At 46.1% G+C, this 13,737-nt stretch overlaps 1 protein-coding gene across 3 annotated transcripts in view; it reads left to right on the top strand.

The window, feature by feature from the left end:
• The window catches only part of Dennd2a (DENN domain containing 2A), a 101,121-nt gene that overhangs the window by 20,945 nt on the left and 66,439 nt on the right, over positions 1–13,737 (top strand). For 2 of the 3 annotated variants that reach the window (XM_013353276.2, XM_026788567.1), the window contains exon 2: positions 11,567–11,668. The exons of the other annotated variant lie outside the window; for it this stretch is intronic. In XM_013353276.2, coding sequence (XP_013208730.1) covers positions 11,595–11,668 — 74 coding nt within the window. In that variant the 5' untranslated portion in view covers positions 11,567–11,594. The remainder of the gene's footprint in view (positions 1–11,566; positions 11,669–13,737) is intronic. 3 annotated transcript variants of the gene reach the window in all.

The following is a 13,737-nucleotide window of genomic DNA, read 5'->3' as shown; positions in this document are numbered from 1 at the left end:
GTGTGTGTGTGTGTGTGTGTGTGTGTGTGTGTGTGTGTAACCAGGAGGTCCACAGCCACTCTGCTGCCATCGTTCCTTTCCCACACAGCTAGGCTCAGTCTTCCTTAGCCTACGGGGAGGGAGACAGCTGTCTCACAACAGCTTCCCTAAAGTGGAATCTGATTGGCCAAACACAAGTCCTCCCTAAGAACCAGTTAGCCTTGACCAGGTGTGGGGCAGGGACGGTGAGTCCCTGGCTTAAAAAGGGCTGCCAGCGGCCTTGAGATGAGTGATTTAATCTAGGGCAGGATCTACAGGTGATTCCTTGCACATTTATTTTATTTTGAATTATGTATATGTATTTGTGTCTATGTGTGGGCATGTTCTTGTGGGTGCTGATGCTCACATAGGCCAGAGACATTCATCTTCCTGGTGTTGGAGTTAGGTGGTTGTTAACCACCCTTCCTTGGTTCTGGGAACCAAATTCAGGGGTCCTCTCCAATAATAGTATGTGTTTGTAACTGCTGAGCCACCTCTCCAGCCCCAGTATGTGGAATTTTTGACTGGATTCAGTTACTTAGCGTATTTTCCGGGTTCATCCATGTTGTAGCATGCATCTGTATGTCAGTCCTTTTATGGCTGAGCAATATTCCATTATATGGATATATCACATTATTTATCCATTTATCAACTGATGATCATTCGGTGTTATTTGTTCAATGCTATTTTTATTATTTATTTATTTAGCTTTTTGGGCATTACACAGAACGCCATTCTGAATATTCTTATAGAATATATAAAGGCATAGGTTTCTTGTTTTTCCAGGCATTCATTATTTCTGTTATTTATTATGTTTGTGCTTAGAGACAGACGTGCCTGGCGGGCTGTAACTGTTAATCTGCTCACCCTAACCGTCCCAGAAGGTTATGAATGAAAGCTATTTCCTGCTTGTTGCCCTTAGAAGCAGGTCAAGCTGCCCCAAAGAGTCTGACCTATGGGGTTTCCGAGGTTACTGTCACCAGGGGTCCTGGCAGAGCTGAGAATCTTGATCAGGCCTTAGAGAGATGATGGTCCCATCTTGTTTCAGATGTGTAAGGAGCAGATGTCAAGGCTTGAAGGGTGAAATTTGAACTAGGGAGTTCTGACAGAACGCCCAGTCCTTTTATTAAACATGGCGATTTTGATTGATAATGGGCAAATCTCTGACCCTTGACCTTGTTTTTATTTATTTATTTAATTTATTTTTATTTAATAGTAATTGGTTTTTGCCTGCAAGCACATCTGAAGCCCTGAAACTAGAGTTATAGACAGTTGTGAGCTGCCATGTCGGTGCTGGGAATTGAACCCAGGACCTCTGGAAGAGCAGTCAGTGCTCTTAACCAAGAAGCCATCTCTCCAACCCCTTGACCTCATTTTTTTGTTTGTTTGTTTGTTTGTTTTGTTTTGTTTTTTGTTTTTTTGAGACAGGGTTTTTCTGTAACTTGGAGCCTGTCCTGAAACTAGACCAGGCTGGCCATGAACTCACAGAGATCCGCCTGCCTCTGCCTCCCAAGTGCTGGGACTAAAGGCGTGCGCTCTGAGGCCAATGGCTACATCTCAAAGTGCATGGACTTCTAGTCCTTCATAGGCTACAGCCAAGCCCCAGCTGAGGCTCTGTGCTGAAACTAGTTCTTGCCTCCTGCTGTAGATTTCTGACTGGGAAGACTAGGCTATCCTCCGAAGTTGCCCAGGGCTGAAGGAGCATCCAGTTTTATAGGCTGGAGGTTAAAGCCAAGGCCTCATGAGTGCTAAGTGTGTGTTCTACCATCAGCTGATAGCCCCGACCCCAGGGTGATTGCAGTGAACCCCTATTCCGTTGCGCTGCTCAGGTGTCCAGTAGCCCATTAAAAAGTCTGTCTTGGTGGTGTCCTTGTTCAGGCAGCCATGTCAGTGAGATCTCATGGACGGGGCTTCTCTAACATGTGTGGGGGTTAAAATCTCACAGCAAGCCTGTTCCTGTGGCTCTCGGTCTTTCCGGCCCCTCTTCTGCTCTGATCCCTGAGCTGTAGGTCAGCACTTGTGTGGTAGAGGGATCAGTTGGCACTGGGCTCCACAGGCATGTTGGCATGGACAGAGGAACCCCTCCTCCACCCTGGGCCTCAGCCCCAGACAGACAACTAAGGTAGTGCTTGGCACCAAGCCTCATTGTCTTTTGCTTTGTTTGTTTGTTTGCTGTTCTCCTAGCTCTGTTTGCATTTGGCATAAATCTTCAAGTGTTCAGTATCCCCAGAAAAAGGCCTGATGGGAGGTAGCAGATATGATGGGGATGGAGTTGCTGGGTGTGCTGACCTCAGTGAACTGGTTCCTTGCGTTATATCCATGATCACCCAGGGCATCTGGTGGTCTGGTGGCAGGATGGCACCTGTTTTTACCTGTTTTCTTGGAACCTCTGACAGAGCGTTTGAACACACTTCTTAGGAGAAGAGAAAGTGTGTGTGTGTGTGTGTGTGTGTGTGTGTGTGTGTGTGTGATGTACGCACTCACATATGTGGAGGATGTACCTGTGCATATCCACAGAGCCAGAGGAAGGTGTCAAGTATCCCATTGCTTTCTGCCGTATTCCTTTGAGGCAGGGTCTCTTCCTGCATCTGGATCTCACGTTGTTTTATGAGGCTGGTAGCCATTATGCCCCAGAAGTTGTCCTGGCTCTCCCTCTCCCCTCAGCACAAGCATTAAAGACAAATTCAAAACCATGCCTGGCTTGTTAAATGGGTGCTGGGACCCATTTGGGGATTCAGATTCAGATCCGAAAATGCTCTTAACCACTGAGCCATCTTTCCGGTCCCAGAATCATGATCTTCTGAAATACAGTTTACTTTATAATATCCCATTGACTAGATACATTATTTCACATTTGAGTTGTTTTTAGTTTTCAGCATTATAAATAATAGCTATAAACATCATTCATACATTTTTTTTCTGCCTTTAGAATTATTTCTTAGGATAGATTCCCAAAGTATAGAAATATACAGTTATAGAGCTATAAAAAGATAGATCCATTAAAAATTTAGTCCTTTCCCTGGCCTCCTTTTGAAAATATTTTATTCTTTTTGAGTTTGTGTATGTATGTATATACATATGTGTATGTGAATTCAGGTGTTTATTAGAGCCATGGTCTCAGGTCCCTCCTCAAGCTAGAGTTGCAGGTGTCTCTGAACTGTTCATCATGGATGCTGGGACCTGAAACTGAACTGAGCTGTTCTCATCACCCACCCCTCTGAGACAAGATTTCACTGTGTAGCCCCAAACTCAGAGATCCGCCTGCCTCTGCCTCCTGACTGCTGGGATTAAAGGCATGAGTCACCACCGCCTGGTTTCTCCAACTCTCTTAATGAATAAGTGTTGCAAAACTCAGTGTGAACATTGAAGTAGGAACATTTAGTAATAGTGCAATCGAACAGGACAACATAATCATCATGGGAATAAAGGTATGTAAACTAAGTTTCAGAATGTCTTGCTGGATCGTGCTCATCCTTGTAGTGATGACAATGAGGGTGCAGGGCCTGTGTGCCGAGAGGTGAGTGATGTGGGCCTTCTGTAGTATTAGGTGCTCTTCAAGGGCTTGACCACATGCTCTGTGGTATCGTGACCCATGCTGTCTTTGCAACCAGCATGTCTACTCCAACACAGCATGCACTGCTGGACAAGGAGTGACTCCCACCTGGTTGGATGGAGCAGGGCAGCATGAGATGTCCTCACGCTACTCAGAACAGCACACATGTAAAATCTGCAAATCAGCTGTGTATGGTGGCGCACACCTTTCATCCCAGCACTCAGGACGCAAAGGCAGGCAGGTCTCTGTGAGTTCGAGGCCAGCCTGGTCTACAGAATGAGTTCAGGGCAGCCAGAGCTACATAGTGAGACCATGTCCTGGAGGAAAAAAATTACAAATCTTTTTCACCTATCAGTTTTCAGTTAACGTTTAGAATAACTTACCACATCTGAGCACAGGTGACTGAGGCAGGGTGAGGAAGGACTGCGGGGGTGTAGCCTCAGGCACACTGACCCTGCAGAGGAAGCACTAGTGTGCATTTGAGCTCAGCTGCATTCCTGCTTCCATCACAGGTGAGTTAGCAATTTAAGCAAGTGGCTGAATTTTTGGAGATTCATTTCCTCTTCAGATAAATGGTGAAGCATTGATTTCTGCAGAAATTAGCAATAAAAATAATTTTTCATAGCTGAGAACAGAGAGAAGCAAGAACAATTTAAATATTGAGCAATTTAACAAAGTTAGAACCTAAATCTAACAAGTTTGGTAACCTACAGTATACAAAAGAAATAAGAGGAAGTATATCTTTTATTTAAAAATTCTATGTGCGTCTTATTTTATGTGCACGGGTGTTTTGTCTGATGACATTGCTAATGAGAGAGGAGAATGAAACATGGTTCTGTGCATGGGTGCGTCTGTGCACCACGTGTGTGCCCAGGGCTCTTGGAGGCCAGAAGAGGGCATCGGGTCCCCTAGACTGAAGTTACAGACAGCTGTGAGGCTCCATGTAGGTACTGGGAATCAAACCCAGGTCCTCTGGAAGAGCAGCCAGGGCTCTTAACACTGAGCCGTCTCTCCAGCCCTGCACTACTCTTTATTTGAAAGCAAACAAAATGGAAGTTGGGGATAAAGCTCAGCATGGAGCGCATCCTCAATGTATGTCAGTCCCTGGTTTCAATCCCCAGCACACACAAATAGGAATCTGAATTAAGTCTATGAAGTCACATTTTAATATGTTCCATAGTTCCTATTTTTTAATCGTATTGTTTATATGAGATCTTATATGGCCCAGGTTAGCATCGAAGCCATTAGATAGCTGAGACAGTCCTTTGCTTCCTGATTTTCCCGCCTCCACCTCACAGATTCTGGAATTACCAGATGTGCCGCCAGCCTTCAGCTCCGTAGCTTCTACTTCATTGATTATGACACACACGGACTTCATCAGCGACAATACTAGTAGTTAGGGACCTTGAGGGAGGGGGACTGAGCTCATAAATCTCCTCACCCTGTAATTCAGTGTTCCTATGCAAGGAGCCGGCGGAAGAACACATCTACTTTCTACTACTCTTCTCGTGAAATAGTGAGCCTGAATGAAACGTGGTTTCCAAATGTCGTCAAGAGAAAAATGCCTTTCCATGTTCCTAACGTGACCAAATACATCTCTGTATGTAAGAATGTTCTGCAGATGTGAGAGAACCCTCCCTGCACTCAGGAGAGAGAGAAGGCAACAGCTTGACTTGCTGTGGCCTCATCAGCACCAAGTGTGGTCCATTTTGCATTCTCAGGCCAGGCTAGCCATAGCTCCCAGGGCATCATCACACGTCAGACCAGCAGGTGTCAGTTAGGAAAGTACCAATTAGATGGCTGAAAGAAAATCTTGTCAGTGACTGAGCATTCATAACCATGGGCAGTGTTGATGTGGCTGGGCTTATACTCCTGACCTGAAAGTAGCCTTGATATTGAAGCCAGCATGGGGAGCTGTGACCCTCCATTGCTATAGCTATAATGGAAAAATTAAAAATGCTGCAGGATCCCCAAGCGGTGGTAGCGGGGTCATGTGGTGGCAGGCAGCAGGCCCTGAGAGCAGCCAGTCCCAGGCAGTAGGCAGCAGAGATGGCTGCTGGTCCCCGAGCGGTGGCTGGTCCCAGGCAAGGAGATGCGTGGCAGGCGGGCAAGAGACAGAGACATGGATAGGCATGCCATGCAGAGTGAGGTTGGATATTTATTCAAGGGATTATGGAAGGGGAAGAGAGAAGGGGAGAAGAGCAGAGAGAGGAGAGAGAGACAAAAGTGGGTGAAGGAGAGAAGTGGGGAGACAGGCAGAAGCTGCCTCTCCGAGAGTAAGGCAGAAAAGAGAGGGATCTCAGGCTGGAAGCTGAAGATCAGCCTGCCTCAGCGGATGGGGGAGGGAGTGGGCGTGGCTTGACTCTTAAAGAGACAGAACAATCATTACAATAGCAAATACCTCAGAGGATAAGTATTTAAGGAGAAAAAAGACTTGTTTTGCCTCAAACTAAACCTTATTAATAGGTTACAGTTCAAGATCAATGGACAGCCCTTGCAGTGGGTGGAGAGGTGGAGGCAGGAGGATAGACGTTTGAGATAAACTTTTCCTGTCTCAGAAACAAAACGAGGCCTAGTGAGTGACCTTAATTCTATCCCCTGAACCCACATGGTAGAAGACCAGTCCTCTGATCTCCACATAACTGCGGTGCTACACACACACAAAAGGTAAATTTAATTTTTAAGAACATGTACATTTAATACAGACAGATGCAGCTCTTTCTCCCCAAACATCTCTGAGCCATGGTTGTATGGGGAACTTCTTATACAGAGAGGTTGTCATGCGTTACCCCAGGTCCTTGTGAGGCAATGCACAGCCACTCTAGGAGTATCCTGGGGTGCAGATTCCCCCATCTTCTTCCATATGTGAAAATACTAATAAGTAATAAATTTACTCTGTAAATCCTAGCATTAAGAAGCCCTGTCTCAAAAATAAAAGTTTAGCATTAACCGCTTAGCCATCCAGCCAGCCCAAGTATGACCATTTTAGAAATCAAATTATATCGATATCGTGCCACAGAAATAATATGCCAACTTAAGATCAGAAGATGCACCTGTTTTCCTTTATTCCCACTGAAGTAAGCATCCTTTATTGATTATATTTTTAATTATTTTACCTCGTGAGTATGGGTGTTTTACCTGTTTGTATTTCTGTGGAACACCCTCGTGCCTGGCAACCACAGAAGCCGACAAGGAATTCAGTACCCTGGAATTGGAGGACAGATGGTCGTAAGCCATCTTACGGGTGCTGGGAATCGAAACCCGGTCCTCTAGAAGAGCAGCCAGGGCTCTTGAGACATCTCACAGCCACCTGTAGTTCTAGCTTCGGGAATCGAATGCTTCCGGCCTCTGTGGGCACCGGCATGCGTGTACACATACCCATACACAGACACACACACATGCACAAAAGTAAAAATAAAATATATCTTAAAAAAACTAATATGCTCAATGATGAAATTCAAAAACAACTTATTCAAGTCATAAATAAATAATGCCCGAGCAGATCCGCTTCCCTAGTCACTGAGGAGGACAGAGGCAGAAAGTCAGGCGGGGCTGAGCTACAAGGACAGTGCCCTGTGCCCAGGCCCTGAAGGCTCCTCTCCTCTGGAAGTACAGGCTGCAGGCTCCTTCTTCAAAAAAAAAAGCTTTGTGTTCTTTCTTGAGCCTTTGCCAGAGAGGCATTGTTTTATAATTAATTGCTTTCCCCTTACAAAGAGAAAGCTAGTATGTGGGGAGGGATTTTCCCCCTTTTTTAGTTGATTTTTATTGAGTTCTACATTTCTCCCTTCGTTTCCCCTCTCCTTCAACCCTCTCCCATGGTCCCCATGCTCCCAGCCAATTTACTCAGGAGATCTTGTCTTTTTCTACTTCCCCTAGATTAGATCCATGTATGTCTCTCTTAGGGTCCTCATTGTTGTCTAGGTTCTCTGTGATTGTGGATTGTAGGCTGGTTTTCTTTACGTTTAAAAACCACTTATGAGTGAGTACATATGATATTTATCTTTCTTGTTCTGGATTACACTCACTCAAAATTATGTTCTCTAGATCCATCCATTTGTCTGCAAATTTCAAGATGTTATTTTTTTCTACTGTGTAGTACTCCATTGTGTAAATGTACCACATTTTCCTTATCCATTCTTCGGTCAGGGGGCATTTAGGTTGTTTCCAGGTTCTGGCTGCTATGATAAATAATGCTGCTATGAACATAGTTGAGCATGTGTTCTTGTGAGCATGCTTTGGATATATACCCAAAAGTGGTATTGCTGGGTCTTGAGGAAGGTTGTTTCCTAATTTTTCTGAGAAATCACCATACTGAAATCCAAAGCCAGTTCGCACTCCACCAGCAATGGAGGAGAATGGAGGACTGTTCCCTTTACTGGTATGTGGGGGGTTTTAACTGGACTGTAAGCTTTAGTGGGTATGTTTAAAGGGATTGAAGAAAGAATGCTTTTTTTTTTTTTTGAGACAGGGTTTTTCTGTAGCTTCAGAGCCTGTCCCAGAACTCACTCTGTAGACCAGGCTGGCCTCGAACTCACAGAGATCCTCTTGCCTCTGCCCCCCCCCCCAAGCACCACCACCGCCCTGCTGAAAAAGAATGCTTTGGAAGTGCAGCAGTGACGGGAGAGGTGTTGGCAGCTAGGCACTGGCCCTTGCAGAGGGCACAGTGTGGTCCCCAGCACCATGTGGAAGTTTCACAAGCAGCTGTACCTCTCATTCCAGAGAGTCTCCCCAACTCCCTTCTCACCTCTGTAGGCGCCAGACACACACGGGACACAGACATACCTGCAGGCAAAACACCCAAACATATAAAAGTAAATGAAATCTTTATGTATCTATCTTCTTGCTTCAAATTTGTATAGACGGTTTTAGGGCTATTAAATTTTTTAATAGCTGGAAATGGTGGTATACTTCTATAATGCCAGTCTGAGGCAGAATTGCCATAAATTCTAAGTCAGCCTCACAAACACATACATGTACACACACACACATGCACACACATACATATATATATGTGCATACATATGTGCACACACACCCTGTTTCAGAAAACAAAAATAGGACTAATTAAGCCCATCTGGTTAATAGGAAGTTCTGCTTTTATAGGAAACAGTTGGGTGAGGAAATGTGTTATTAATATTCTTTCATTATACCTCTTGGTCAGCAGTCTGAATCACAAGGCCAAATTGCCCAAGGGGAAATGAGTCCTCACTTGTGTGAAAATCATCTAAATACTATTATTTGTCATATTGGATTGCAGGCCAGCCCACAGACAGTTGGTTTTGGTGCATCAGAGATGTCCCCAGGTTTACTGGGTAAGACCCCCAGGACAGCACACTAGGGGAGCAGACTGTCTCCCCGACTTACAGAGTGACAGTGAAGCCCCCAAATAAGGCTAGACTTGTCATCTTATTAATTATTTTACTTTTTTCAGATTGTTTTTATGTGACCAGGTAGTAGTGGCGCACACCTTTAGTCCTAAGGTTTGGGAGGCAGAGGCAGGAGGATCTCTGAGTTTGAGGCCAGCCTGGTCCACAGAGTGAGTTCCAGCACAGCCTGGGCTACACAAAGAAACCCTGTCTATGTGCGAGTATAAGCCATGTGTGTGCAGGTGACAGTGGAGACCAGAGGGATGTCAAAGCCCACGGAGCTGAAGTTATAGGTGGTTGTGAGCCTCCTGATGCTGCTGTTTGGGACTGCAGTCCGTCCTAAAGGAAGCCACTGAGCCGTCTTCTCCAGCTTGGATTTTTTTTTTAAGAACGTGTGTGTGTGTGTGTGTGTGTGTGTGTGTGTGTGTGTGTGTGTGTGTGCGTGCGCGCCATGGCACGACTGTAGAGGTAAGGGGAGGAGACTGTGTGAGTCAGTTTTACCACGTGGATTCTGGTGATCAAACTCAGATTGTCAGGCTTGGTAGTGAGTACCTTCACCCACGGAGACATCTAAGCAGCCTATTTTAATCATCAGGGATTTAAAAAAAAAAGGAAAACAAAAACAACAAATGAGAGCAGCATAGTCCATATCTGTGAATGAGGCATCGCCTGACTTCTCTACCTCTCCACTTCCAGCCTCTGCTGCCGGTTTGAACTTACTCTTGGACTATGGCTCCAGAATATGCCATCTGCTGGTCCCCTGAGCCCGGGATTTTAGGACTAGGATGGGAAGTGAGCCCACTTAGTGTCGCCTGTTTGAGACTAAAGCTACCTGGGAGCACCCCATAGGAGGGTGTTGGTGACTCTGCTTCCTTTGTGTGGAGAGCTATGCAGGGACCGAGTGCAGCCCAGGCGCCGTCCTGGTGTGCTTCTCAGGGATGGAGACAGCCTCACTCAACTTGGCATCCTCTATCTAGAGCATCCTGCACACAGCTTGGCACGAGCCTGAAAGAAAAAAGACGAAGAACTGTCTGGCTCCTGTGGAGCAAGGTTGCATGGTGGGGGTTTGGTCTGTGGAGCCAGAGTGCAGGCTGTAGGGGGGGAGTGATGACGGTGTGAAGCGTGACTGCTCTCCCCTCCCCCATGCTCCATGTGGCTGTCTGCCAGACGAGGACAGAAAGGCAGTGTCTGTGGGCCCAGCCACATGGAGAGGCTCCAAAAGCTTCAGCTGTGTGAGTGTTGTGAGAGGGACAATGAGTTCCTTCCTGTCCCCGAAAGGCCTTTCAGGGCTCCCCTCCACCATGGGATGGATAGGGGCAAGCGCCTGGCTTCACTGGAGAACTGGGCTCAGTTACACCACAGACTTACTCCAGAATATATGGTGCTGGCTTGCTGTAAAGTGATAGCTAGGCTCCTGGGCGGCCGAGGCTCCAGCCCTCCCCAAACACCAAGTTTGGTGGCTTTGGCAGCTCCAGGCATTGTTCAGCTCATGAGTCCCTCCCTGCCTTCTTCCTCTTAAAAACAATTTTGTAGACATCTGTTTATTTGTGTGTGCATGCGTGCTCACGTAGAAGTCAGAGGACAGCTTGTAGGGGTTTGCTCTTCCTTCTGCCGCGTGGGCTCCAGAGACTGACTCAGGTCACCAGAGCCATCTCACCTGACCATGCATGCATGTCTTCCTCTTTATAATGTGTGGTCCATGGGTACTGTATTTCACATATTTTTATGTTAAAATTAATTAAATTTGTTTATTTATTGTCTGTAAAGAGACACCATGATCAAGTCTTTTTTTGGTTTTTCGAGACAGAGTTGCACTGTGTCACACACACGCACACACCCCAGCTATCCTGAAACTCACTCTGTAGGCCAGGCTGGCCTCGCCTCTAACTCACAGAGCTCTACCTGGCTCTGCCTCCCAAGTACTGGGTTTAAAGGCGTGTGCCACCGCTTGGCTGTGACCAGCTCTTATAAAGGAAAGCATTTATTTGGGGCCTTGCTTACAATTTCAGAAGCTTAGTTCACAATCATCGTGGCAGGGTGTGTGGTGACATGAACAGCGCTAGAACAGGAGCTGAGAATTTACATCCCAATCCTGAGGCACAGCCAGAGAGAGAGAGACTGAGCCTGGCTTGGGCTTTGAAACCTTACAGTCCACCGCAGCAACTCACCCTCTGACAAGGAGACACCTTTTAATCCTTCTGAACAGTTCACCAGCTGGGGAGTAAACGTGCAGCTATATGAGCCAATAGGAGTTGGCTCATTCAAACCACCACATGTATTTATTTATGTCTCTGGCCTTTCCCTCCTGGTACCTAACATCTATAAGCATGTCTTGGAACACAGCCCTTTAATTTCTTTGGGGAAGTCCTAAGCCAGGACATTGAATATCCACACTGTTGCCTGGCAGGTTATTAGCCTTGAAGAAAGGGTAGAAGCGTTGAAAGCCTGAGGGGATCATATGACATCATCCTCCCGGGACAGGGTTTCTGAACGGTATCTTCTTGCCACCTTCAATTCTGGGTAGAATCTCCTAGAGATATAAACACTGTGGAGCGGGGTGGTAATACCTGCTTCCTTCTGAGGGAAGTGGCCCATGTGACTTGCTGAGTGTGTGTCCCTGTTCCTCTAGGCCACCTGGAGCCTCTCTCGATGCTGACATGGTGACAGTGTGCAGGCAGGCCACAGGCAGCCACAGCTGGACTGGAACTCTGAGCTACAGATTGGCCCACAAGTAAGAGCCTCCCTTTGCATGTACCCTGAAGGTGTGGAGGATGAGCAAGCTCGGTCTCCTTCCTTTCTCCTAAGAATGTAGGAACCAAATAGTTTTTCACCCCCTTCCTTGACTAAGGGGTATCCCTCTCCTGAGCTTCTCCTTGAACTGCCTTCATTAGAGACGGGTGAGCAGAAGTGGTTGAGAGTGTCTGGGTATTGCTGAGGGGGTGTTGTGACTCTCCCAGTGCCTGAGGGAGCGTTGCCTTCCAAGCCAGGGCGTATTTTTCTAGCTAATAGACTCACGGGTTTCTCCCTCATCTCTGAACCGGCAGCTTTGCAGCCGTAGCTGTCCACGTAGTCCATCCTTCCCATCTTCTGTAAGCAGGTAGCCTTTTCCCTGATACTGCTCATGTTCTGTTATCGCTAAACTTATCACAGCTCTGTGGCCCAGATGCTAGAATCCTAGAAACAGGAACTCCAGATACCCATGGGTAACAGAGTCTGTGGAGAAGACACTGTCTGCAGTGTCTCCATCCTTTAGCCCTCTTGCTTGACCTCAGTAAATACAGCATGTTTTTCTGACAAGCCAGTCTCTCTTCTCCAGGTACTGCTCAGTCATTCCAGTGTTAGGGATCTTAAAGGAATACTGCAGTGGTCACAGTTGCCACCAGTTGAATACCTTGGGCATAATATATTTGTTAATCTACTAACTTATCAAACATTATGTATTGAAAACCTACCTTATACCAGGAACAAACAAAACCAGTTTGGCTTCTATACTCAAAAAGCTCCAGTCTAAAGAAGGGAGATAGTATTGCTACCTGTAGAAGAAAAAGAAAACTATGGATATAGCTCGGTGGTAGAGGCCACCCCACCCCACATTCTCAGATCCCTGGGTTCAGTCTCTACAGTGAGAAATAAAAACATAGTAAGGACTCAAACCCAAGCCCTTGTGTCTCCAAAGCGCATGTGTTTATCTATTACCAGTGTTGTCTAGTGCCCTACATGACTGAGTGGTTTGTGGCGATCTGTACTGTCGGCAGCTCGCACTAATCTGGATGGTCATGTTTCACGCATCTGTCCTTTCTTCCATCTTGCCATGAGAAAAGAAGCTGTAAGTTCTGCCTTTTCAGTTCTTAGGAAAACAGCAATGGACGGTGATCCTGCCTAGAAATGAGGGTCATGCCACTGTCTTGAGGACAATTAGAACAATTATTTTTTCCAGGGATGGAGAGGTGGCTTAGAGGTTAAGAGTTCTTAAAACTCTTACAGAAGACCCAGGTTCAGCTCCCAACACCCACACTGCAGCTCACAACCATCTGTAATTCCGGTTCTGAGGGGTGCAGCGCCCTCTTCTGGCCCCCATGTACACCAGGCATACATGTGACACACATACATATATGCAGGCAAAACACACATAAAGTAAAAATCAAATAAATACTATTTTCCTTTGTACTCTTTTGTTTAAAAATTATTTATTATTTATACAGTGTTCTGTCTGCATGCCAGAAGAGGGAACCAAATCAAATTACAGATGGTTGTGAGCCACCATGTGGTTGCTGGGAATTGAACTCAGGACCTCTGGAAGAGCAGCCAGTGCCCTTAACCTTTGAGCCATCTCCCAGTCCCTTTCTTTGTACTCTTACAGATCCTAATTGTTGTTTTCAAAAAGACCTTCTGCTTTGATAGCCATGGAAAGTGTGTTTGCGTTCTCACAAGCTTAAACTTTATACTGTGCAACCAAGATCAGCAGCATAATTTGTGAGCCGATGACGTCACTAGGGAGAGGTCTTATATAAACAACTCTTGGTCTCTGGGATGGAAAGTTATCGTAAGAGGACGAATGCAGCTGCTAGCTGTTCATCCCTCACTGTGAACTTTAGCTGGAGTTTCTCAGTCACTATACAGTCAGATTCATATAAACTCAGGAAATGTGCCCGTTAGCTTCGTGTCTGTTTACTGAGCCCGCCCATCTAATCGCCATGCCTAACTGTAGTCTCTGCTGTGCAAGAGTGGTTTCTACTTTGTTTTTGTTTTTTTTTCCCCATGTATCTATTTATTAAAGGTTTCTGTCTCTTCCCCGCCACC

This window comes from Microtus ochrogaster, unplaced genomic scaffold (assembly GCF_000317375.1).
Source record: "Microtus ochrogaster isolate Prairie Vole_2 unplaced genomic scaffold, MicOch1.0 UNK4, whole genome shotgun sequence".
In the NCBI taxonomy this organism is placed as follows: domain Eukaryota; kingdom Metazoa; phylum Chordata; class Mammalia; order Rodentia; family Cricetidae; genus Microtus; species Microtus ochrogaster.
The sequence above is the reverse complement of the archived record's forward strand: the minus strand, read 5'-3'. Positions and strand labels throughout refer to the sequence as shown.